At 45.8% G+C, this 25,181-nt stretch overlaps 3 protein-coding genes across 3 annotated transcripts; 2 read left to right on the top strand and 1 right to left on the bottom strand.

Moving 5' to 3' along the window:
• Nucleotides 1–357: 357 nt before the first annotated feature.
• Nucleotides 358–7,444, bottom strand: gmfb (glia maturation factor, beta). The gene is made up of 7 exons (XM_041275724.1): nt 7,342–7,444; nt 6,665–6,761; nt 4,756–4,805; nt 4,206–4,255; nt 3,247–3,329; nt 2,448–2,521; nt 358–1,797 (listed from the first exon to the last, which is right to left on the bottom strand). The coding sequence occupies exons 1-7, from the start codon at nt 7,342–7,344 to the stop codon at nt 1,726–1,728; spliced, it is 429 nt and encodes a 142-aa protein (XP_041131658.1). The 5' UTR covers nt 7,345–7,444; the 3' UTR covers nt 358–1,725.
• A 1,975-nt stretch (nt 7,445–9,419) lies between these two features.
• On the top strand, nt 9,420–15,351 carry LOC121329828 (galectin-3-like). Its single transcript, XM_041275711.1, has 6 exons — nt 9,420–9,533; nt 11,085–11,103; nt 11,497–12,279; nt 12,715–12,803; nt 13,012–13,168; nt 13,806–15,351. The coding sequence occupies exons 2-6, from the start codon at nt 11,089–11,091 to the stop codon at nt 13,959–13,961; spliced, it is 1,200 nt and encodes a 399-aa protein (XP_041131645.1). The 5' UTR covers nt 9,420–9,533; nt 11,085–11,088; the 3' UTR covers nt 13,962–15,351.
• A 3,134-nt stretch (nt 15,352–18,485) lies between these two features.
• Nucleotides 18,486–23,490, top strand: LOC121329835 (galectin-3-like). Its single transcript, XM_041275725.1, has 6 exons — nt 18,486–18,560; nt 19,791–19,824; nt 20,446–20,601; nt 21,034–21,122; nt 21,503–21,671; nt 22,743–23,490. Exons 2-6 carry the CDS (start codon nt 19,807–19,809, stop codon nt 22,899–22,901), a joined length of 591 nt encoding a protein of 196 aa, XP_041131659.1. The 5' UTR covers nt 18,486–18,560; nt 19,791–19,806; the 3' UTR covers nt 22,902–23,490.
• Nucleotides 23,491–25,181: the final 1,691 nt, after the last annotated feature.

Raw genomic sequence — 25,181 nt, 5'->3', positions numbered from 1 at the left:
AACTCAAAAGATAACTTTTTTTTTTCTAATCCCCTCAAACACAGCATTATAACATTTTAATACAGGTCTGGGCATGTAAAGAAAGAAATCTGGAAGTGTGTTTATTAATGACAGTATCGTCAGACACCAGTAAACCTGTCTGTAACTCAACACTTCTGGTCAAACTAAACCCAGCTGGACCACTTAAAGGTCCTGTTTAGCCAGTAAATACAAGCATTCAGCAATAACACAGAGTAACATGATATGAAAATGAACACACTGCCAGCCTGGCTTTACTGCAAACACTCTGAAAGGTATTTTTATATTTGCTTTTAAGGTTCTGTGTGCTGGACACAAGGAAAACACAGGGTCAAAGTATGAAGATGAAAAGTATTATTTATCATGTTTACAACCAGCCCCTTAGGGTTGAGGATTTTTGCAAAAAATACTCTTAAGGGTTTCAAACTTCCAGCATGCACTATTGCTAAGCTATGAGGTCTATGTGCACTCAGAACACAGGGAGTGGCTTGGTTCGACTGTGCTGTGCTGAATGTGGAGGGCATGCATTTGAATGTCAGAGCATGCACCTAAACCCCACCTCATGAACAATACTAATAAGAACTCATTGCCCTCAAAATGACACTATTTTTATGAGGAAGTAATTCAAGGGAAAGAATGTGTTCTTCCAGAACAGATCTCCTGTTCTACTGATCAATAGCTTGGAAGAGCAGAAGAGAGCTTCTGTTTAGCGTGATCTTGACTGCCCTGGTGCTGGGGCTAAACATTCTCATATCACCCTCCAAGCACAGACCTGCTACCCCCCTCTCTCCTCTCAATCCTGGGCATTCCTTTGGGGACTACATGGAACTACTGAGGGAGAATTCATTCGTTCAAAGGTAGGTTTATTTTGTATTGTACATGTATTTGTTTATTACTTGAGCATTGTTGAATTCTTTAATGTCCCGTTCCCCCTGTATTCTTGTTGAATGGTTTGACCTAAAGGAAAAGCCCATACATTTCTAAAAGAAACGTCAGAGCTGTGATTAAAGACCCTGTTTGCTAAAAAACTTACTGTCCTGCCTTTCAAATTATTATTATTATTATTTTTTTCCACAATTCTGGAAACAATAGAAATATTGTAATCTCTTATAGCAATGGATGATAATATTTGTAAAGGGCTGCGGTAGATCACCATTTCTCTCCCCGTATTATATTGCCACAGTGACAGTAAAAAGCATGTTCTTAGCGTGTTTCCGTGCCTGTGGTTCCACAGTTTGCAGATGTCATGACATCATCACAACAGCACCACGCTCTCAACATGCTGGTCTGGACCCCAGTTTAACAGTCATTAAATAAAACTGAAATTGAAAAAATAAATACATTTAAAAAAAAAAAAAAAAAGGTATTTTTTAAATTTAAATATTGAGGCCGATTTAGAAAAAAATATGAAACCAAAATGGAATAAAATGCCAGAATACATGTTTGCACTGTAAACATCATCACAGCTACAAATCTGATGGCTGGTTTCACAGCCCTGATTAGCCCACATTACCCAAGGTCAGGCAGTTTAAGGGTAGCACGAATCAGGGGCTGTGAAACCGGCCGTACCAGAGCTCTTCTCTCTCTTCTCAATCATGATGTGGGGGGGGGGGATTCTGAAGTTTGCACAGACAAAAAGTTTGAAAAGATGCCGGCAGTGCAGCAACAAGTGCTTCCACTTTGCCCCGCCCCGCTTGGGCAGAGCCTCTACCCGAAGAAGCCCAGTTTCTCACGCAGCCACTCCTCGGTCAGGTCCTCTGTGTTCCGGATTTCAAACACCTGGAACAAAATAAAAATAGAACAATTCTAAACTGTACAGGATCCTGGTTCATGATCTGCAGGATTTGCAACCCTGGGTTTCAGACACCAGCAACAAGGACTCCGCTGCCTGCCAGCTCTGCAGGGCTGAAGCTGCTTCCAAACACAGTCCCCGGGCAGGAGCTGAATGTTCCACAGTGCATATTGCACATTGCTGGTTTATTGTGTTCTGAAAACCCAAACAAAACATGCCTTTCACACTTCTCTTACTGTCCTGCATTTATTACATTCTGATCATAATAATAATAATAATAATAATAATAATAATAATAATAATTCAAGCCAGGTCGTAATTCAGCCATTCAGAGATCTGAGAATTTGGGCTTCAAAAGTTCCAAACATAAATAGAGAGACCTAGGAGCAATTATGTGAAAAGGAGAGAAAAAAAACAAAAAAAACACAGAAATATTTATGCTTTCTTTCATACACAATTTCTATTATTCCAAAATTAAATAATAATCTTTAATAAGGGCTAAACATCCCTAGCTCGTTACCTTAGGGACCATTCAAAACCTTTACTCTCAACCAAAGCAGAAAGTAAACCCCAACCTGGTGGATTTCCACACTGGAAACGAACCCACAAAGGGAGCGCCCATGTCAGGAGTGCTTACCTTCGTCAGCTCCACAGTCTTCACCAGCTTGTTCTTGCTCCCTGCGTACATCATCTGCTGTTCTGGTTTGCACCCTGCAATAAAAACCAGATAACACATTTTATATATATATATACACACACACACACACACACACACACACACACACACACACACACACACGAGGGGGCCACTCACAGAGTGAGTGGAGCTAGCTGGGGTAATACAAATACTGTAACAAAAGGTCAGCAAAAAAAAACCCAAAAAGCAGTGCGCTGGACCAGGTTCCTATATGTGCCTGCTAATCCCTGCTAGCACAGAGAGACAGTGGAGTGCTGGAGGGACTTGATAACTCAACAATAACAGCAGCTTTGCTTGCAGAACGATGGCTACCCATCTACACAGGGCAGGGTTGCTAATGCACAGACGCACCGAGCACGAGGGTCACAAGATTCACACACACAAGCATGCTGGCTCCTAAGGGCCACTGACAGAGACCATGACATTCTTGTATTCCTCTTAAGTTTTAAAAGAACCAAGAAACAAACCAAAGACACACTCACAGGCACAGAATCTAAAAACAAGCCTATTTGCCCCTCTGATCCTATGAAAAAAGAATATGGTCACGTCAGGGTTAACAGGGGAGAGGCTGGCAGTCTTAAAGCCCATGCAGGAGAGCCACGCTCACTGTGGTCGAGACCGGGGTCAGAATGCGTAGCGGCTATGCAGACCTTTACCGGCGTGCTCTCTGAGTGGACGTCAAGAACCTCCAGCTCCACGCAACACAAATAAAGACTGGAGGAGCTCAAAAGAGACTTACCGACTGGGCTGGAGAAGATGAAGCACAGAGGGTAGGAAACACGGCCGTCGTCATGCTGGTATTTGTAGCTGTAAATAACGAACGTGCTCGCGGTTAAGGAGACGCACCTGTTTGAACTCAACACCAGAGCATTTCACAGCACAGGGGGGGAAAAAGAAATACAGAAATCAGCCCGGACTGCGTCAGGCACCTGTGTATCCTGAGATTACCCCTGAAGTGACTCTGCATGCTACAGCGCTCGTGAAACATCCAGCTGGGGCTCATCCCAGCGTGGCACAGGTCCACTAAATCCAAGCAGGAATCCCTCTGGATTTCCTCAGAGCACGTGCTCTAGATTTACACCATCAAGTGCAGAATATATATAGAACACAGGCTATCTGAGTTATATACACGGTGTACACAGGCTATCCAAGTTATATACACGGTGTACAGAGGCTATCCGAGTTATATACACTGTGTACACAGGATATCTGAGTTATATACACTGTGTACACAGGCTATCTGGGTTATATACACTGTGTACACAGGCTATCCGAGTTATATACACTGTGTACACAGGCTATCTGGGTTATACACACGGTGTACACAGGCTATCTGAGTTATACACACTGTGTACACAGGCTATCTGAGTTATACACACTGTGTACACAGGCTATCCGAGTTACACACACTGTGTACACAGGCTATCCGAGTTATACACACCGTGTACACAGGCTATCTGAGTTATATACACGGTGTACACAGGCTATCTGGGTTATACACACGGTGTACACAGGCTATCTGGGTTATACACACGGTGTACACAGGCTATCTGAGTTATACACACGGTGTACACAGGCTATCTGGGTTATATACACGGTGTACACAGGATATCCGAGTTATATACACGGTGTACACAGGCTATCCGAGTTATATACACGGTGTACACAGCACAAAGGCATTTCTTATTCAAAGGATATCTGGGTTGTCTTTCCGGAAGCTCATCCTTTAGGTCATCTGGAGAAATGTCCTAAAATACGAAAGAAGCAAGCACACATTACATATGTGCATGTGCGTGTAACGAACCCATCGAGCACAGCAAACCGGTGCACGACAAAATAGCCAAACAACTACAGCACAAGAAAGGGTGGGTGGGAATAATGATGCTGCATGAGCTAGTAGCAAGAGGAAAGAAAATGTAAAATGAAATCACTCTCTTCATTTGCTCTACTCACAAAGCTGGAAATCATGAACACATTTCAAAGCCTGCTTTGTATTTGTGAAACTGTTCTAGGATGTTAATGCAGTTTTTTTCTACATTTATTTAAAAACAACAGACTTTGGGGAAAAAAGTCATTCCTACCAATCAAGACAAGAGCTGTAGCTTTGTGGCTTGAGGAGCCTCATCCCTTTAAACTGTCAATACTGCACTTCACTGCGCTCCCTCTGCGCCGCGCTGCGCTCCCTCTGCGCCGCGCTGCGCTCCCTCTGCACGGACACAAGCGTCCAGCAACCCACACCCCCACTGACCTCGTATTCCTCGTCCAAGATGACCAGCTGTTTGTCTTTGTCAATCTTCACTGGGGAAAGAGAGCAAAAAATAAAAAAGGACACAGATGTGAGAGGAATCCCTGGAATCCCTTCAAACACAGACTACCCTCCAGCACCCAGCACTGCAGAGCACAGCACTGAGACAGAGCACCCAGCACTGCAGAGCACAGCACTGAGACAGAGCACCCAGCACTGCAGAGCACAGCACTGAGACAGAGCACCCAGCACTCAGAGCACAGCACTGAGACAGAGCACCCAGCACTGAGACAGAGCACCCAGCACTGCAGAGCACAGCACTGAGACAGAGCACCCAGCACTGCAGAGCACAGCACTGAGACAGAGCACCCAGCACTGCAGAGCACAGCACTGAGACAGAGCACCCAGCACTGCAGAGCACAGCACTGAGACAGAGCACCCAGCACTGCAGAGCACAGCACTGAGACAGAGCACCCAGCACTGCAGAGCACAGCACAGACAGAGCACCCAGCACTGCAGAGCACAGCACTGAGACAGAGCACCCAGCACTCAGAGCACAGCACTGAGACAGAGCACCCAGCACTGCAGAGCACAGCACTGAGCCAGAACACCCAGCACTGCAGAGCACAGCACTGAGACAGAGCACCCAGCACTGCAGAGCACAGCACTGAGACAGAGCACCCAGCACTGCAGAGCACAGCACTGAGACAGAGCACCCAGCACTGCAGAGCACAGCACTGAGCAGATGCAGAGCACAGCACTGAGACAGAGCACCCAGCACTGCAGAGCACAGCACTGAGACAGAGCACCCAGCACTGCAGAGCACAGCACTGAGACAGAGCACCCAGCACTGAGACAGAGCACCCAGCACTGCAGAGCACAGCATTGAGACAGAGCACCCAGCACTGCAGAGCACAGCACTGAGACAGAGCACCCAGCACTGCAGAGCACAGCATTGAGCAGAGCACCCAGCACTGAGAGCACAGCACCAGAGCACCCAGCACTGCAGAGCACAGCACAGACAGAGCACCCAGCACTGCAGAGCACAGCACTGAGACAGAGCACCCAGCACTGCAGAGCACAGCACTGAGACAGAGCACCCAGCACTGCAGAGCACAGCACTGAGACAGAGCACCCAGCACTGCAGAGCACAGCACCCAGCAGAGCACCCAGCACTGCAGAGCACAGCACTGAGACAGAGCACCCAGCACTGCAGAGCACAGCACTGAGACAGAGCACCCAGCACTGCAGAGCACAGCACTGAGACAGAGCACCCAGCACTGCAGAGCACAGCACTGAGACAGAGCACCCAGCACTGCAGAGCACAGCAGAGACAGAGCACCCAGCACTGCAGAGCACAGCAGAGACAGAGCACCCAGCACTGCAGAGCACAGCACCCAGCACTGCAGAGCACTGCAGAGCACAGCATTGAGACAGAGCACCCAGCACTGCAGAGCACAGCACCCAGCACTGCAGAGCACAGCATTGAGACAGAGCCCTGGGTTACTGCTGCTGAGCTGTCACCAAACACAGCACGGATCCCTTTGAGATCGTCAGATAATAAAGCCTGAAGAAAAAAGGAATGGCCATACCAAGATCCATCACAAGTGGATGAAAAAACAACAAGTGTGCACAACCTGGTCTCTTCATGTGCTTTGGTCCAGAAATCATAGATACGGAGGTATTGCACTCCACGATTCTTTTAAGATCCAGTTTTATTATTAGTAGTATTATTAATACATTTTGGTTTCTTCTGCTCTGTCTACATTCCAGTGAATCAGACATGCTGCGGTGCGGTGCTGGATGCTTTGAGGCGTTTATTAACACGGTCTCCTCGCTGTTAAACAAGTCAATATTTTAACAGTGCAGTTACTGAAGGTGAACAACAACAGAAAATAAAACAAAAACATACTTATAATGGCAGCATTGCTGGTTTCTTTCCGAAAACGGAACTGCCTTAACTTCTCCACTAATTCTCCGTCGACATCGCACACAACCAACGATTCACTCTTCAGAAAACAGAAACAAAGATTAGCAAATGATTTAGTGGCACGGATGGCAATAAGACTCCCCTTGCATAGCAGTTTCCTCCATTCCTGGTTTTACTATGAGTTTAATAAGACACACCTGAGCCTGTTATACCTATACACACCGTGGCTGATCAAGCTCGTATCCGAGTCTGTTTACACTGACTCAAACACAGCAGATCGCGCAACTTCACATGAACACCTCGCAGTGAGTGGAACTGAAAAAAAACCCATCTCCGTGTGCGTGTGCGTGTGCGTGTACGTGTGCAGCACGCAAAACTCAACGTAACAATGTGGCAACAAAACTATATATATATATATATATATATATATATATATATATATATATATATATATATATATATATATAATACACATATATAACGCTCCGTCCACAGCGAAAGAGAGAAACTATAAGCGCCGCACCTTTATTCCCGACGTGCTATACACAGAAATACAGCATATGTGTCTTTATGTCGTAAATATATTATATATATTATATATATATATATAGATATATATATGCCATGCCATTTGTACCCCTTCCCCGGCACACACTCACCATGTTCCCAGGAGCGGAGTCTCAAGCTTTCCCTGCCTGCCGGATTGGATTTTTTTTTTATTTTATTTTTTTTCAAGAGTCTTGTGACTTTCCTGCTGGCCAATAACATTTGGCGTTTCCTTGGAAACAGGGTGCGGGAGAGCAGCCAATCGCTAACAGCGCCTTCTTTGTGGCACTCACTCCGCGCTCCCTCCCCCTTTCTAAAACTCAGCCTTCCCTTTGAACTGGGAATCGGGGAAGGAACCGGCAGAGCCCCCCCGAGTCCCTCGTCCAAACTGGGAGAGAAACGCAGCAGAGCACGAAGGACGCTGCAAGCAGTTACACACGGTTCATTCTGCAGCGTCAGTGCCAGCTACAGTGCGTGCGTTAACTTAGATAACACTGCAATTACTTAAGACGGGCTCTGAAACAAGAACGATTCATGAAAGAATAATACCTGGAAACGTTTTGTTCCCGGCTTGAAGTCCAATATATTCGTATTTGTTTCATGAATAGGTATTTTACACCTTGCATCTAATTAAGAAAAAGCTGACGTCGCTGTTTAATAGCCCCACCCCTTCCATTCCATGAGATTTATTTATTCAGACTAGAGTAACTGAATTCTAATTTAGAACATAACTTGCCTAATCCGGACAATAAACATGTGTTTGTTTAGTTGGTGTTTTGTGAATCTGCCTTGTTCTGTCTGTATTAGAATAAAGATATCTTTGCGTTTTGGAATGCAGTGACACAGTCGTGTCTAAAACACTGTCGCTTTGTGAAAAGGTGCGCCGTGGGGACGGTGATAAGAAGCAAAGGAGGGCATAGAAATTGCAATAATGCTTTCTACCCACTGGGTGGCGCCAGAGAGACCGGTACTGAATCAAGGTCTGACGGCAGAAAGGTTGGGGATTCAAAATAATGCGGGGTATGGAACACGTGTTTTTGTTTGTTTGTAAATGACAACTGAAGTACATCACACTGTTAATAATACAGCACTCTGTCAAAATCCCATTTGTTTGTACAGCTATCTAATTATTCCAATAAAAAATATATATGTAATTACTTAATCTCGGGGCATTTAGAACAGAAAATAGGAGGCACTTTTTTACACAGAGAATTGTGAGGGTCTGGAATCAACTCCCCAGTAATGTTGTTGAAGCTGACACCCTGGGATCCTTCAGGAAGCTGCTTGATGAGATTCTGGGATCAATAAGCTACTAACAACCAAACGAGCAAGATGGGCCGAATGGCCTCCTCTCCTTTGTAAACTTTCTTATGTTCTTATTGGTTAATCTTATTGAACCAAACACAAATAAACCATGCTTTACATACACACATACATTCATGCATACACACATTCATACATGCATGCATGCATACACACATACATAGATCCATACGCGGAACCCTAAGGGTATGGTGTGCTTGCATAACTCCATTTGTTTGTGTAAAAAACACCTTCGAGAAGAAAAAAGAAAAGCGAGGCCGGTCTGGAGCGGAGACGGTGATTCTGATCATAGCGCCTCGTTACCCTTGCGCGGTCACCAGTCCAGAAATCCTGGGTTTGATAATAAGACACATCACAACCATACCGGTATGTCAGTGCTACTCGTGCGAGAATGTCTGTATTGCAGTTACAATTTAATTGAAAAAAGTGACACTGGAATAAGACACCAATAAACACATTTCCCTTGTAACGTGCGGGTTTCTGCAGCTTCTCTCTTCTCATCTGTTCAATTCCAGCAAAGCTGTAGTGTCGCCACCCCCCCCCCCGGAATAAACAGTGAGAGTGGGAGGCAAAGGTTTGTCGGCAAACATTTAAAAATGATTAAATGTATAGTTACAATGAATCACACCACAAGTCAGCTACACAAAAGTGACGTTGACAAAAAAAAAAAAAAAAAAAAAAAAATCACTTGAATAATAATGCAAAGCTGCCATTTTTTACACGTACATTTTGGAGACTGAAAGAAAATATTTTTGCACAGCAACGATTGCTCATAAACGAACTGCGAGCGCAATCAACACCGGCTGCTGCTGGTGTCCCTCGTTACGCAGGTCTGCGGTACGTGGCTGAGGGCGTTGCGTGCTCCTGCCATTCTGAGCCTAACCCACTGACTTCCTGCAGCCGTCACTTTGCTTGTCCGACTTTCTCTTCGGTTGAGTACAGGGTTGTGCGGGGCTCGGGAATACAAACACTGCTTTACTTGGTAAGTTGATTACATTTCCAGCGGTACAAGAGCTCATCTAAAGTAGTGTTCCGAGCGGACACTGTCAAAGTCACGTGGAATGATGCGTTTTAACAACTTTTAAAACGCATTTATTACTTGGAAAACAGAATGGTTGCAACATTCAGGATATCTCTACTCGTAAACATAAACTACTTTCGAATTTCAGCAGGCTGCGTAACCTACAGTCTCCGATTCGGGAACTGGTTTAGGGTTAATCAAGTGAGCGGGGTTTTAATTGAAGTGGAATTGGAATAAATCAAATTACACGATGACGCTGCCTTTCTGAGTTCTACTGCTAAATATCTATCTATCTAGTATAATGCGTTTTGCAAAGCTGTCGCATCCCGCTGGTTACATAGGCAGCTACATACAGGGTGCGTTCACAGACATCATTCTGCGCAGATTCTAAGCAAAATCTGACCAGTTTAGCCAAGTAACCCCTTTTTAACGCACCGCCCGACAGTAACGAGGTAACGGTAGGTAACCCCGGCCCTAGACTGGTGTTCCACTCTGGGTTGATTTAGAAGTTAAGGACCTGGCCAGGCGTTTAGTAAGGACAAGGCCGGCCAGCAGCACTGTGTGAGGCAGCGGTACTTCAGGTAGGATTCGCTCAATGATTTGATTGGCCAGTCCTGTAGCACCCCAGTGGACCTGGCAGTGTGAGGGGGTTGCTGGTAAGGCCACACAGTACAGGGAGTGCTCATGTTTGCACGCTGTGATGTGGCATAATCCTGATTGAAGTCTGATACAGTTACTGTTATTATTGGTTCTTGTATCCATGGCAATATTTAAATGAGGTAAGCTTTGCATTTAATCTGGGTGACAGTATGTTCTTATGAGTGCTTACTCATTCATCACATACTGTAAGAGTCCTTCCCTTTTCTTTAGAGTGTAGGGTTGGAAATCAGACTCCTATTGCCTAGTAGTTTCACCCATTCCAGGTTTTATGTGCTTGATGAGCCCCAGTGTAAAGGGAACAAGCTTGGATGTGCATCTTATTCAACTCCTAGTCAAATCAGTAACTGTCATGCAATGGGAGCCTTCTTTCCATGCCTGGGTTTATATTAAACTTTAATCCAGAGCATTAAATACTAGGTTTATAAAGACTGTTTTTAATCTTCAGTTCCTCCCCCAAAATGCAGCCTATATCTGCCCTGTATTGCGTTATATAGATCAGATCCATGCTGCATATGGGTGCAGTCTTGAACTACAGCATTCTTGAACGATAGCGAACTCCAGAGAACCACCCATCCAATTATAAAGAAACTTGGTATGAGCTCCAATGGTTATTTTGGGATCTGTTCAAAAAATCTTGCACAATTGTGATAAAACATTGACTTGACATTTATAACAGCAAGTTCCAAAACATGTGAATGTGTGACACACACTTAACTATGCACAAGTATTTGTCTAATGTACTGCTGCTCTGCTGGTTCGTGGTATTGATGTCTGTGTAAATATTACCTGTTTTTAGGGGTTCTGATGTTTTTTTTAATGTACTAACATGTCTTAATCTTTGTTATTTTTCAGGACCATGGACGATTTTTCGGTAAGTGTAAACCATTTTTCTCCAGCTTGCTGGGTACAGAGATAGGGGACTCCTCTTATATAGACAGCCTTCATGCTGATCCAGCCTGCTTCTTGCTATTGCTGTAGACCAGGTGAAAGTAGCTGAAAGTTCACTGCATCATGTGATCTGATCACATGGAATCAGGAATTGAAGAAAAAGAGCTGGCAGCTAGGGTTATACAGGCCTAGATAATGCCAGGGCAGATTCTGATACAGCAACATATTATTATAGTAAAACATAGCAGTGATTGTAAAAATGAAGAGAGAATGTGAATAGGAACCATTGTGTGGAATCCATGTAACCTGTAGTTCAATCCTGATGTGACACAGTGATCTGTGCTGAGAGAGTAACTGCTGCCCTTCCCTCCCCCAGCTTGCAGACGCATTACTGGAGGACTCCCCAGGCAAAGCCTCCAGAGTCAGCAGCACCCACCCTGCTGCCCCGGCTAACCCAGCATGGCCCAGCTCTGCCCCCTGGAGCAATCCCCCCGGAACTCCACAGTTCCCACCCTCCTCTGGGCCCTCTGCCCCTAGCCAGCCCTCCGCCCCAGGGCAGTACCCAGCAGGGGGGGGCCCTGGGGCTCCTGGACAGTTTCCAACAGTCCCTGGGGCTCCTGGACAGTATCCGCCAGGTGGGGCCTCTGGACAATATCCTGGTGGCCCTCCTGGTTCTGGACAATATCCAGCAGGCCCTGGGGCAGCAGGGGGCCCTGGTCAGTATCCAGCAGCAGGGGGCCCTGGACAGTATCCTGGTGCCCCATCAGCTCCAGGACAGTATCCTGCAGCAGGGGGCCCTGGACAGTATCCAGGTGCCCCATCAGCTCCAGGACAGTTTCCAGCAGGCCCTGGGGCCCCTGGACAGTTTCCCTACCCCAGCCCTGGTGGACAGGCCCCTGGAGCCTTCCCTCCTTCCTCTGGCCCCTTCGCTGGGGGCCCATTCCAAACACCCAGCGGCCCATTTGGACCCCCACCCGGTACCTGGGGTCCCCCTGCCACACAGCCATTCCCCACTGGCCCCCAACCCGCCCAGCCTGGCTCGTTCGGACCAGGCCCTTCGGGCCCCTGGGGGTCATTCCCTGCCACTTCCGGGCCGTCCTCGCACTTCGGGGGCCCTGCTGCACCGACTGCCCCTCCCTCTGGACCGGCAGGAGCTCTGGTGAGTATCTGATAGGATACAGGACTATACCGTGAACCTGGGGCTGGAACACCACCTCCAGTGCTAGCCATCACATTGGTGTGAAACGCCATCCTGTGATCAGTATAGCCCAAACCACTTCTATGTGTGCGCGAGAGCCTGGAGAACACTGGAGCACACTGACCACACCAGACTTTGAATTGTCTGTCCTCTAGATGTGAAAGGCTTCAGGTAGCCAGTGAGAATTCCGGAATATCTGTAGACTGTACAATATCCAGCAGTGGTGTTTCCTGGCCTACTGCATAGTTAAAAACACCCTTCACACCAGTGGCATTCTTCCATCGACCTGTATAATTCAGGGCACCCAGCAGAAAGGACCAGTTGATTAGGTATTGTATATTTATCTTTAAGTGAAATGTCAGTGCGACACTAAAACGCTGTCCGTTGTCCTTGCAGCGAGTGCCCTATGAGCTCCCCCTACAGGCTGGGTTAATGCCTCGACTGCTGATCACCATCGCCGGAGAGACCACTAAGAACCCAGTCAGGTAAAGTGAACAGCATGCCAGTCCTCCAGTCCTGTCTCTAAACCAGCGCAGTGTCATGCTGGGCCGTTCAAGCTCTAAAAATCCATAGAAATCAATGGGATTTGAATGTCAATGAAAAATGTGTTTGCTATGTGTTCAAAATAACTTTTTTTTTCAATATTTCATGCCTGAAAGAGTTTAAACTGAAGGGCATGTTTTTCTCGTCCAGATTCCACTTTGATTTTTTGCGAGGCACAGACTCCGTGTTCCACTTCAACCCTCGGTTCGATGAGAAAGTGGTGGTGAGGAACGCCTGTCTGCAAGGGCGCTGGGGGGCCGAGGAGAGGCAGGGGGGCTTCCCCTTCATCCCCGGGAAGCCGTTCGAGGTACGAGTGGGGCGGCGGGGGGGCTTTCACTTTTAATAAAGCTGCAGGCACTTTCAGATCCTGTCCTCGCTAATGGAACTGAAGGCACTCTACAGCAGGGGGCAGCCCTGGTCCTGGAGAGCTGCAGGGTCTTGTGGTTTTTGTTCCTCCCTGAGTTTGCAATTATTTTCTTAATTGGACAACACTACATGCTTTCCAGGTCTTTAGCCATTGATGATTTAAAGGTGGCAGGATTGTGGCTCTCCAGGACCAGGGTTGACCACCCCTGCTCTGCAGGGTACACAGTGTCTCTACAGCCAGGACAAACAGGCACTCCTCTGACCCCCGTGTGTAGTACAGGTGAAAGCTCACGCTTCAGAAATGTGCTTGTGTCTGTATATTATAGAAACGAGCAGGAGCTACCTGCTTGATCTGCACTGAACTCATCACAGCTTGAATAAGCCTTACACCAAGGTTCACTGTTAGGAGGAATTGTCATTCAGCGATAGGAGAGGAACACTTTATTTAGCGGAAGCCTGATTGCTCCTGCCTGCTGATTATTTCACTGATCGACTTCACTGAGGCTGGTCCTGAAGTCCAGGGCTGCAGTGAGTTTGTAGCCCAGCACTGCTCAGCACTATGTTCCTGCTCTCCCCAGATCAAGGTCCTGTGTGAGGAGGCGATGTTCAAGGTGGCGGTGAATGGACTTCACCTGCTGGAGTTCCGGTACCGGTTCAAAGCCCTGAACGAGGTCACGCTGCTGCGAGTCCAAGGAGACATCAAGCTGTCCGTGGTGGCGCCCAGCATGGTCTAGGACCCCTCCCAACCACGAGCCCCTGTTACCCAGCTTCCCTCTGAGCAACCCTCCCTGGAATCAGGGCTCCAGATAGAAAACCAGCCCAGTCCTTTGGGCTAGAACCCCTTAACAATGTGGCTGCTGATTGTGCACCTGTTTTTGGGCTGGAAACGCATGCTAAGCTGTTGGTTGCTTCTTCATTAGCGCACTTCTGTTTCCCTGGTTACAAACAGTAAGGTTGTGTCCAGTTCTCATTACTAGAAAATAATTTTGGAGTGTGGCTAATTTTCAAAAAACGTAAACAGATTATATTTCTGCTCTGCTATAGACTGTAATGTGGGCAGAACACCTTGTCAGAAGCCGCTGAAAGCAACCAATCAGCATTGTTTTGCAGTTCGAGTCTGAAAACCAGTGCGGTTTCATACCGCCCTTGCGCTGGGGGAACAAAAACAAATCACTTCCAGACTGCCCCTTTAACTATGAGATGCTCAGTTACATCATCTGACCACTGGTGCTATTATGTGCATTTAGATAAATAATTCAATTAGTTTCAGTGTCCAGCCACCAGGGGCACTGTGTGCTATGCAGTGATCAGAATCAGAAAGATCGAATGCTGGGAGGTACTGTTTGTATGTACTGCTGCCTGCATGGAGACTGGTTATATTACGCCTGTGTTACTTTTTTTGTTTTGTTTTGTTTTGCTGTGTCTCTTAAGGACATTGTCTGTCCCTCTTTGCTGGGATGGAGTGAGTGTTTTCTGGTTGCAGTTGTTACTGATTTGAGAAATTGTTGTGCTGTCCTGCAGGTGCATGCTGGCTTGATGCCCTGATAATCCACTCAAACTCCTTTATGGGTGGCTAGCATCCTGGCCAGCGCTAATCCTGGACTATCCCATGTCACTTTAGGAAAGGTAGTCAGAGATCTGTGAAACCAGCCATTGGTAGTCCAAGACAAGTGCTACTGTGGGTCTTTTAGCCCTAAATTCTGCAAAATACAGACCAGCCTGGAATGAAGCTTTGCGCTACTCCTCCTGGGGCATATTGAATCCCGTTCCTGCCACTGACTGCTGTGTTGACAATGTATTTTCCCTTTAGGTATTGAGAGTAACATGCTGTAAGTTAGATTCTCAAACCTGCGTTCTCTTTCCATGTATCCAGAACACTTGTGCAGTGCTCCCTTGTTGTTGCCCTGTCTGATTTGCACGAGACCCAGATCTTGTCATAGACAGGGCAGTGAATCGGTGACAGGCCTGTGCACAGTAAAGAATGTCAGGTGTGCAGTTTACTGTCAGTGAATTGGGAAATGATGCTGGAGCACTGCTGTTTGACCTGAAGGATGATGCCTGTGTGTGTTTTTTAATCATTATTATATCGTACCGTATCATTTTGAATAAAATAACTGTTTTTCAGTTTGTAATAAAATGTTTAAAATGCTGTACCATGTAGAAACGTCGAGCCAGCTCGGTAGAAACCCCAGCACTGATATGCGTAGCTACACCCATATGCATAGCTGACATTGCGTGGTTGAGTGGAATCCATTTAAACAGCTCAGTGTTTTGTGAATGGCTGCTGAGCTTTTCATTACAAGTCAGATGCAGTATGTTATTTTATACATGAGGCTAAAACTCCAGTGCATGAATTGGAAATGGTTTGATGTTGTTAAGTGCATACAGATACGGAGGCAGTTCTAGAAGCTTGGAGGAGGTTCTAGAAGCTTGGAGCAGGTTCTAGAAGCTGGCCTGCCAGATTCCTGAGCGTTTGTAAACTAGCTGCATTTACCCACAGGCATGTGTTCTTTTTCAGTGCCAGACACACATAAGAACATAAGAACATAAGAAAGTTTACAAACGAGAGGAGGCCATTCGGCCCATCTTGCTCGTTTGGTTGTCAGTAGCTTATTGATCCCAAAATCTCATCAAGCAGCTTCTTGAAGGATCCCAGGGTGTCAGCTTCAACAACATTACTGGGGAGTTGATTCCAGACCCTCACAATTCTCTGTGTAAAAAAGTATAAGAGAAAGCCTGTTTAGCAGCTAAGCCCAGTTTACAAACCCCACCCTTGTCTCCAGGGAAACTGACATAGCTCTCAGACTACAGTATCTCATTGTGCAAGGTAGTTTTTACCAGCAGCAGTTGTTCTCTGCTTCCTGTTATATACCTACAGCTGCGACCAAATGATTGACATCACCCAGAACTGAGACGTAATTAAAAATAATAATCATCATTGCAAAAGTACAGGGAGCCATAATAGCGGTACAGTAGTTCATGTTAGATTTCGAAATATCAAATTTTTCCATTTTTGTCAGTTTTTTGTTAAATCTATAGAAAACTACAAAGTGGTATGTAATTCAATATGTTAACGTATCATTATTCTGCAGGTTTCATTCGACTGTAAACTGAGTTCATTCTATAACGTGATGCACATTTCTTGTCCATAGTTGTACGTTTTGAAACTGCGGAGGAATCCCATTCCTCTGGGTAATTAGTGGAAGGAATCCGGGTCCCTGGGACTGTGGGTTCTCCCTGCAGAAAGGGACCGGTAAACTGCAGCCTGCACTCCAGCAAGTTCAAGGGACCGGTAAACTGCAGCCTGCACTCCAGCAAGTTCAAGGGACCGGTAAACTGCAGCCTGCACCCCAGCAAGTTCAAGGGACCGGTAAACTGCAGCCTGCACTCTAGCAAGTTCAAGGGACTGGTAAACTGCAGCCTGCACTCTAGCAAGGTCAGAGATGATCCCCGCAGGCAGCCGCAGGGTGGACAGTGTATGCATTTTAAACCTTCATTTCTGCTCATCTTGGGACCAGCTTTCATCAGCTCTGATTTCTGGAGGTCTGGACTCTGCAGCCGTTCATCACAGACAATAGTTACAATTTCTAGAGATGTGTGTAAAACTATAAGGATGTTCACATAATTGTTCTGTAGAATATGAAAGGTATTTATTACCTCATAGTTCTGTAGAACTATAAAGACATGTCTATAGAATAGTGCTGGTAATCAAACTCGATTTGTAAAGAATCCCGGCAAGCCTATAGATTTCTATAGAATAGACCGGGGGTGCCAATCACGGTGCTAAGGGAATGTCACTCCTGGTTTAACAAGCAAAATAAGACAATTAAATACTCCAGGGTCTGGATAGAGGTTTAACTGGTTCAATTAAACAATTCAGAACAGGACTGGAGTTGCGCTGCAGGACTGTGATTGGCCACTCTTGCAATATACATTTCTACATAAAATGATCATATATTCATATATGTTATTATTATTATTATTATTATTATTATTATTATTTTATTCTGTCTTTATCCTAAAATTCTAGGTGATGAAGAACCTTTGGAAACCAGATAGATATCCCAGGGTCATCGATAGTATCATTGTGTTTCACAAAGTTTAACCAATGAATTTCTTTAAAGACTCCATCAAGACAAAATTATGTAATGAACAACTTAGAATCTAAACTTCAAGTGTGAACAGCGAGTCGGTAGGATCCCTTTAAATGCTACGACGTTACTGGCAAGGGTTATATATATATATATATATATTATATATATATATATATATATATATATATATATATATATATATATATATATATATATATATATATATATATATATATATATTAACTTTTGAAGGAGAAAGACACCCGTGCATTTTTCAAAATCCGATCTGTTTGCTTGCGAGCTGTTTGTTTCTCTGTTTTGTTTCATTACCATGGAAAGTTGTACTTTATGGAAAACAGGAGATAATCGAGGGCTGAGTGTAACCATAGCAGGTGTAAAAACGCTGCGGTGGAGCAAAGCTCAGTGTAGTGTATCTGACTCGACAGGTTCCATCACAGACACGTAGGGACAAAGGCATGCAGTCTGGACAGGCCCAGGCAGTGAGCACGGAGCTGAGCTCAAATAATAGAAGAGGCGCTCCCGGTCACTGGCAATGGAAAGACAAAGTCAGGCGTGCCCAGTTTAGCTGTGCTCGTGAAATGTGGAGGTTTGAGTATCAGGACTATGAACCCACGCTGCGATTGTCAGAATGCTGACACAGCATACATGTACATGGTATTACATCCATGTTCATACATGAAAAGTCGATTACACCATTTTCACAAGTAAAACGATCTGAATATGGATAGAAAATGGCAATATTGAATGAATTGCTGTATAAGGGTTCAGGGATGGAAATAAGACTCCCATCGCATAGCAGTCTGATCCCCGGGGCTCTATCTTTTTTGTTAAATGGGGAAATCAAACTTCTCGAAAACACATGAAAAGCATTATGAAAGTGCCCGGTTAAATACTAGGGCTTTGCTTTACATAGTCTAATATGCATAAACCGGGCGTGACGCTTCGTGGTTTCGAAAAAGCAAAGAGGGAACCACATCATGACGTCATTACATGGGTAAATATGTTCACAATAGATGGATTTACCCAGTCTGCGCTATGAATGGGCGTGTCTACCACCACCCCCCAAAAACCCCCAAAAACTAGTCCTGCAGTCGAGGGAGGAGCAGTCCGTGTGGAGGGTGTGGTCCGAGTCCTATAATACCCCCTCTGCAAGGACTCCGTGCTCCGGTTTACCTGTTTGTGGAGACTGCTCGTACCTGCTCCGGTAATCGCAGTAAGGTAAGGCCATGCATTTTGTATTGTTTTCTGGCAAAGTTGGAATCAAAAACGAACTCACAAAACGTGCCAGCGCCGTGGAGTGGAGCCGATCGCTCGCTGGGCTGGTCTGTCAGCTCGAACTGCACTGGTAATATAAGCGGGCAGAGGAACTTGTGTTCTGCTCTGTCGTCGTCTCTTCCAGTAGCGTACCAGCGCTTCTATGTAAAACGTTTTCCGAACAGAATGACTGTTTATGTTTACTGTTGGTATTTATATATTTAACAGCACGCACAGTGTTCATTTTCTATGATGGCTTGCACAGACTCACACCTGTACATAACTTCATGAACATTCAAACGTTTGCTGTTGGGGAACATTTGAGAGAAAAAAACAGCTTTTTGAACTGTTTAAAATCCTATCCTCCAATATCAAATACCCTCATTAATCTGTGTTTAAACATATCAGCACTCTGTAAACAGTTTTTAATCTGTATCAAAGCTCTGGCAAGCTCAAGGTTATCTCTGGATCAAGCGTGTGTATATATTAGTATTGTCCTTGCCATTGGTATGATACACTTGTGTGACTCCTAACCCAGATAAGCAGAAGTAGCTCTTTTTAAAGTAATGTAAGCAAATTCGTATCATATTTTTTATTTATTTATATTTTTTTAAACATTCCCCTTGCTGTGTTGCGGTTTCCTCTAAATCTGCCTTTATCTGGATTTGAGCTGCTTTGAGCTGGCCTGGAGAATTACCTGAGTCAACCTTAAACCTTCAACCGTCCCTTCAAATCCTGTGACGAAAAATAACTCCGGACTGAAGGTGTTCAAACAGTGCTTAAAGTTTTGTGCTTCTAGCCCCATAGCCTGTATTCAAAGACAGGATCGTTCTTTTTAAAAGGTAGCGTGCAGATTGAGCACCAGCAGGGTGTGGTTAGTGAGTCAGACCGTCCCTGCTCAATGCATCTCCCTCTGAGAATCCTGTAACCAGACTCTAGCTTCAACTGCACCTCCCTCAGGCGTTAGACAAAGCAGGGTCTAGTTACACAGCAATAGATTGTTACTCTGAGCCAGGTGCTATGTGTGCTTAATACACTAGCCTCTCATCTCCACAGGCATGTATAAACGTCTCATATAAGCTGGCCCAGTTATTCTTTCATAGCATGAGTTCGAGACGGGTCCCAAAATGAGATAAAACTGGTCAGTTCTGGAACACATCTTCCTTCATCAGTGTTCTTTTTTTTTTGTTTCAGGATCAATACAATAAAAATGAGCGATGGACTGAACGTAAGTCACCTGTTTCCCTTTCCCACCCCTGGAGCAGTTCTGAAATATCAGTGACCCCCCCCCCTGCACCAGACCTGGGAATGTATATGTGCTGTAACCCTGTGAAAGAGAACATGCTGGTCGTGTTTAGATCAGTTTGCTGGAGGGGCAGAAGCAGGGTTGCGAAGGTTTAGAATGATTTGAAGTGAAATGCATGGAAAAGGAGAAAAAAATAGTAAACAATTAACCATGTGAAAGAGAGTAGTTTGTGGTTGGTTGCATTTGAAGTTAATAACAGCACGGTCTGGTCTAATCCTTCTAGTGTAACAGAGTAGTTAATTCCATGCTTCCCTGCTGACACTGTACATGGCATGTGATATTTGTTGGGAGTGTTGCTCTCAGGGGGAGTGGTTACACTCTGTGTACTGAGGAGTTTGATTCTGAGAGCTCTGAGCTTTAAACTTCAGTTTGTCTGGATGCTGATGACTGAAAACACCACTAGAAAAACACATCTAAGTCAGCTCTGATTTATTTACTTTTCCAGCCAATAGCAAGCTGCCTTTTTAATGATAATGGTGTTTGTGTCCCATGATTCCACGCTGATGCCTTGTTACCCTGCTTGGTCCCGTGATCTCCGTGCAGCTCTCGGACGCCCTGTTCGGCGACTCCGCCTCCAGCGCCCCAACAGTGAGCAACCCGGCTGGTCCCTGGAATCCGAACATGGGTTACAGCAACCCTATCCCAGGATTCCCTGCTGCAGGAGGGCAACAACCGCAGCCTGCCATGATGAGCCAGCTCGTGAGTCCCATCATATTAATAGAAGATAAAATATACTGTAGCATTTACATACTGCATCCTAATACCGTGCTCCCCAAGCCCAGCAGTAACTTTGGGTGACATTTGGTGAGGGGTGTTTGTTAGCACAGGTTACTGAGAGCAGCACACACTGGAGGTGCCTGACGGTCCACATGTACTCCTGTCAGTCGTACTCTCCCTCTTCCAGCTCTAGATTTCTAGAGAACCGCTTCTCCAGTTCTGAGGTGTGTTCAGGTTATTCGGTCTGGAGTTGTGAGTAATGCAGGCGTGCTACAGCAGATCTGCACCCTGTCCTGTCCTGAGCTGGAGTCCCAGTTAAAGTGAATGGCAGAAGGATTGCACTTGGTATGCAATACCCTTTTGAACACTGCAGCAGCAGCAGCTCCTGACTGTCTCTGTGTCTCTTCCCCACAGCCTGTACCCTTCGATATGCCACTCCAGGTAGGGGTGCACGACAAGCTGCTGTTCACCATTGTGGGGACCATCAAGCCCAAACCCATCAGGTCAGATATCTCCTCACTAATTTATGTACCAGCTCAACCTGGGCTCCCTTCTAATTATAATCACAATGATGTTCTCTTCAATTACAGTTCCAGTTACACTGGAACAGCCAAATGAACAGAATCTAGAGAGCGTAAAGTGTAGCCAACGCTAGTCCTTTCTACCATTGAGAGGGAGCTACTAAGCCTTTAAAACTCTTAAACACAAAACCATGGCAATGAAACGGTTAAACGAGAGCCAGCCTGTGATCTGATCTGTTGCAGCACAGTAAGAAATGAAATGGTATGCATTTGCAGGGATACAAATGCATCCCTTTGACTAACTGGCTGCCTTTAGGGATGCACTTGACAGTCTCCTGGTCTGCTCCCTCCGTCTCCCGCAGCTTTACAATTGACTTCAAGAGGGGCAACGACATCGCCTTCCACTGCAACCCCCGCTTCAACGATGAAGGGAAGAAGGCAGTGGTGCGGAACAGCTTCGTGAACGGGCGCTGGGGACCCGAGGAGAGGCAGCTCACCCAGTTTCCCTTTGTCGAGGGCCAGCCATTCGAGGTACAGGACGGCCCTCGCTGCCCTGGCTGTGCAGCTAAACCAAACAAACAGGGGCACCTGCCCCTGCCTCGCCTGGTCCACCACAGGGACTGCCAGGGACAGAGAGGGGCGGCGTATAGGACAGGGGTGTCCAGTCACAGTCCGGGAGAGCCATTCCACTCCAGGTTTAACAGTGGACATGAGATCATGAACTACTTCAGGGCCTGGATGCAGATTTAATTGGTTCAATGAAATGTTTAGACCAGGGTTGGAACAAAGAGCAGGAGTGGAAGGGTTAACGGGTCAGCCCTGGTATCAGCTGATCTTCAGAGCGTCTGTAAGGGGCCAGTAGCCGCTCTGACCTCTCGTGCAGTGAATGTCAGCTTCTGTTGTGCAGGACCCTTTACACTATTCCACATGTATCACAAGGACACTGCTGGACAGTGTTCCCTTGGCTTGGAATAGCAAGACCCTGTCTGTTCCCCTGTATAGTAAAACCAGACAAATTAAACTGGCTGAATCCCAGCAAGGGTCTACTCTGTGTTAGTATTGTAGGAAAGTCAGTTAGAAAGGGAAGTGCTCATGTCATTGCTGAGATGCTCTCTGTTCTCAGTTTAACTGCTGGCAGAATAAGCTTGAGATCGCAGTGTCTAGTAACCAACTCCCTGTAAAGGAATTTGACAGCTGGAGGCTGCATGTGAGAGAATTGCACCATATCTCAGAGAAATAGATGATTACAGAAACTAGCAACCGTGCTCTGAGGAAACTGGGTGCAGACTGTAAAAACAAGCTGGAAAGGAAGGTGAAAAACGAGTTTAGGTTACTGAGTCACACAAGAGAATCCCCTGCAGCTCTCCAGGACCAGGGTTTGAGAGCCCTGTTCTACAATCTCCAGTTCTAGTTTTGTAACAATTGTAAGTAGCCCTGGATAAGGGTCTCCTGCTAAAAGAAAATAATAATAATAATAATATTATTATTATTATTATTATTAATAATGTTCCTTTTGAGTGCTGTCCTTACCCACACTGTTGGGGAGGCAGGCAGGGGGCGGGGCTCCGTTAAGTTTGTGACGTGATCTCGTTTTGTTTCCAGATAGCAATCCTGGTCACTGGGAGTCAGTTCAAAATGGCGGTCAATCGGACTCACCTGCTGGAGTTCAACCACAGGGTGAAGCAGCTGAACGAGATCACCAACCTGCGCATCTCAGGGGACGTGTTCCTGAACTCGGTCCTGCCCAGCATCCTGCCCTAGCTGCCCCACGTCCATTCTGACCCACCACCACCCCCTACAGGCTCCACACCGCAGGCAGGCGGGCAGGCGGGCAGGCGGGTGGACGGGGGGGGTCAGAGTCCAGCCCAGCCCAGCCCAGCCCAGCAATCAAAACCTTACCTGAAACATTCAGCTTCATTTTAATTTGTTTAAAACAGCAGCATAGAAATATTATCTTGCCTGCTATTCACCTCCTTGCATTATCTATGCTAGTTTTGAAAAGGAGCACAAGATGTTGCAAAAACAAAAAAAAATTCTATTTTATAGATAGGTGTGTGTGTGTGTGTGTGTGTGTGTGTGTGTGTGTGTTTTATCTGAAATCATTCTCGGTTCAATAAAACCCCAAGGAGTCTCAATGTTGCTGTCATGTAGGTCTGGTTAATAGATCCCTGCGATGTCCTGGAATAGCTTTTAACTGCAGTCTTTCTCTTAATTATCTGGTATGTTATTTAGGGTACTGATTGTGTTTACTTTGAAGGCTGCATCGGTTAGCTCTGTAATGTGATGAGTTTGTATGGGAATGTTTTATATCTATGTAAAAGCATCCTGTTCAATAAACCTCATGAGGTGGGTGGTTGGATAGAGGTCCTTTTTGTATGTTTCCTTGTCCATTGAAAACAGATATTTCTACACTGTCTAGATCAGGTGTCAAACCCAGTTTCAGGAGGGCCGCAGTGTCTGTCTGAGTTAATTGGTCTAATTATTTGATTAACTGGACACATTTTACACTTCTCTTCAGGCCTCAGAATGTTTCATAGGTAGTGTACCTTGAATCAGGTGCATTTTTAAAACCATCAACTGTGAAAGACCTTGAAAAATATTAAATATGTCAAACTGTACAAATAATCAGATCAATTATGTTAATTAAGAGTTTAAGTTGGAATGAAAACCAGAAGACACTGCAGCCCTCGCGCACTGGAGTTTGACACGCCTGCTCTGGAAAACCCAGGACTAATCTTCCGTACCAGGGTTTTGCAGTTGCTTGTTTCGGCCTCAAGAGGGCGATGGAACTCCGCAACCCATAGCGCAGTTTACCCGATCATGTCAACGGAAAGTATGCGTTTTCACTGGGTCGGTCTGGTTCGCTTCGTTTGAAACGATGCATCAATGTGCTCGCTGTTCACACTTATCTGCGAGCAAAGCGACCGAGTCCGTGCGGGTGCGAGGCGAGCTAATGGTGCTTTTTTTTTCAGGACCGAGATTGTGTTTTGAACAAATAATTAATTTAAGTGTTTATTGTATTTGTGATTGGCGCAAATACACAACCTAATCCACGAGTAGCACACTGATACACTTCTGTACTTGTTTTGTGGCAATCGCAGTTTCCCTGGGGAGGGGGGTCTGGTAAGTAAAGAATGTACAATATAATCGAGCGCAGCAGTTGTTCACATTGACTTTTATTAAGCGAACCAGACCGTACCGAACCGGGCCAACCAACTAAAGGGACCCAGTGTGAACACAGCCTAATTGGATCGGGTGGTAACCGGATCACAGTATTGTTCCAGTTATGTTCCAAGTATCTTGTATGCGCTCCAAACGCTGTTAGTTTACCGATTCGGTTATAACATTTCCTCAGTTCATATTAGCTGCATAGCGGCACACAAGCTTACCCCCCCCCCCCCCCCCCCTACTATAGAGACGGTTTTTAACTCTTAAAAGGAGGTGACAAATTGAATAAACCGGCACTGAAGCCAGGATCAGAGCACGCAATAAGTTGCGGTAGACAGAGGGCAGGCGACGCTTCTTTATACCGATAAGGGCGTGGGCGGACTACGGTAACGCTTTATTTTGAGTGTTTCGAATAAGTATTTAATTAAAATGCAATTAACCACTGACTGAAGTCTAGTTCCACGCTGATAGACAGTCAATAGCTGTGCCGTGCGTGTGTGTATCTCTCACTGGACTGCTGTTGGAGCTGCTGCCTGAGTGTGTGTTTTGAGACTTGGTCGTTTCCTGCTCTAGTTATAGACATGCAAAGACGGGTATGTGTAGTGTTAGCAGCGAAACCTCCCACTGCACAGCAGTTTGATCCATTCCCGGTTTTATTATGAGTTTATTAAGACACGCTGGCTAATCGAGCTCGTAGTAAAACCTGGGATGGATCAAACCGCTATGCAGTGGGAGTCTTATTTGCATCCCTGCAGAAACCTTGGTCGCTGCTCGGCGTTTCTTTTCTTCTCAAGCGCGTAGTACTCTTTGCTACAGGAAGGTTTTAAATTCTGGCTGCAGTCTAGCTGGGAGTCCCGGGAGGCTGCAGCGTGA

Source organism: Polyodon spathula, chromosome 17 (assembly GCF_017654505.1).
Source record: "Polyodon spathula isolate WHYD16114869_AA chromosome 17, ASM1765450v1, whole genome shotgun sequence".
NCBI lineage: Eukaryota > Metazoa > Chordata > Actinopteri > Acipenseriformes > Polyodontidae > Polyodon > Polyodon spathula.
The sequence above is the reverse complement of the archived record's forward strand: the minus strand, read 5'-3'. Positions and strand labels throughout refer to the sequence as shown.

Bases quoted from the DNA above. Each gene is read 5' to 3' on its own strand.
- gmfb (XM_041275724.1), bottom strand. The intron at 4,806-6,664 runs GTATGTTTTTGT...CTCTTTCCCCAG, and splicing joins CAGCAATGCTGCCATTATAA to TGAAGATTGACAAAGACAAA. The intron at 3,330-4,205 runs ATATCCTTTGAA...AACCGCGAGCAC, and splicing joins CTTCCGGAAAGACAACCCAG to GTTCGTTATTTACAGCTACA.
- LOC121329828 (XM_041275711.1), top strand. The intron at 12,280-12,714 runs GTGAGTATCTGA...TTGTCCTTGCAG, and splicing joins CTGGACCGGCAGGAGCTCTG to CGAGTGCCCTATGAGCTCCC. The intron at 12,804-13,011 runs GTAAAGTGAACA...TTTCTCGTCCAG, and splicing joins ACCACTAAGAACCCAGTCAG to ATTCCACTTTGATTTTTTGC.
- LOC121329835 (XM_041275725.1), top strand. The intron at 20,602-21,033 runs GTGAGTCCCATC...TCTTCCCCACAG, and splicing joins CTGCCATGATGAGCCAGCTC to CCTGTACCCTTCGATATGCC. The intron at 21,672-22,742 runs GTACAGGACGGC...TTTTGTTTCCAG, and splicing joins TCGAGGGCCAGCCATTCGAG to ATAGCAATCCTGGTCACTGG.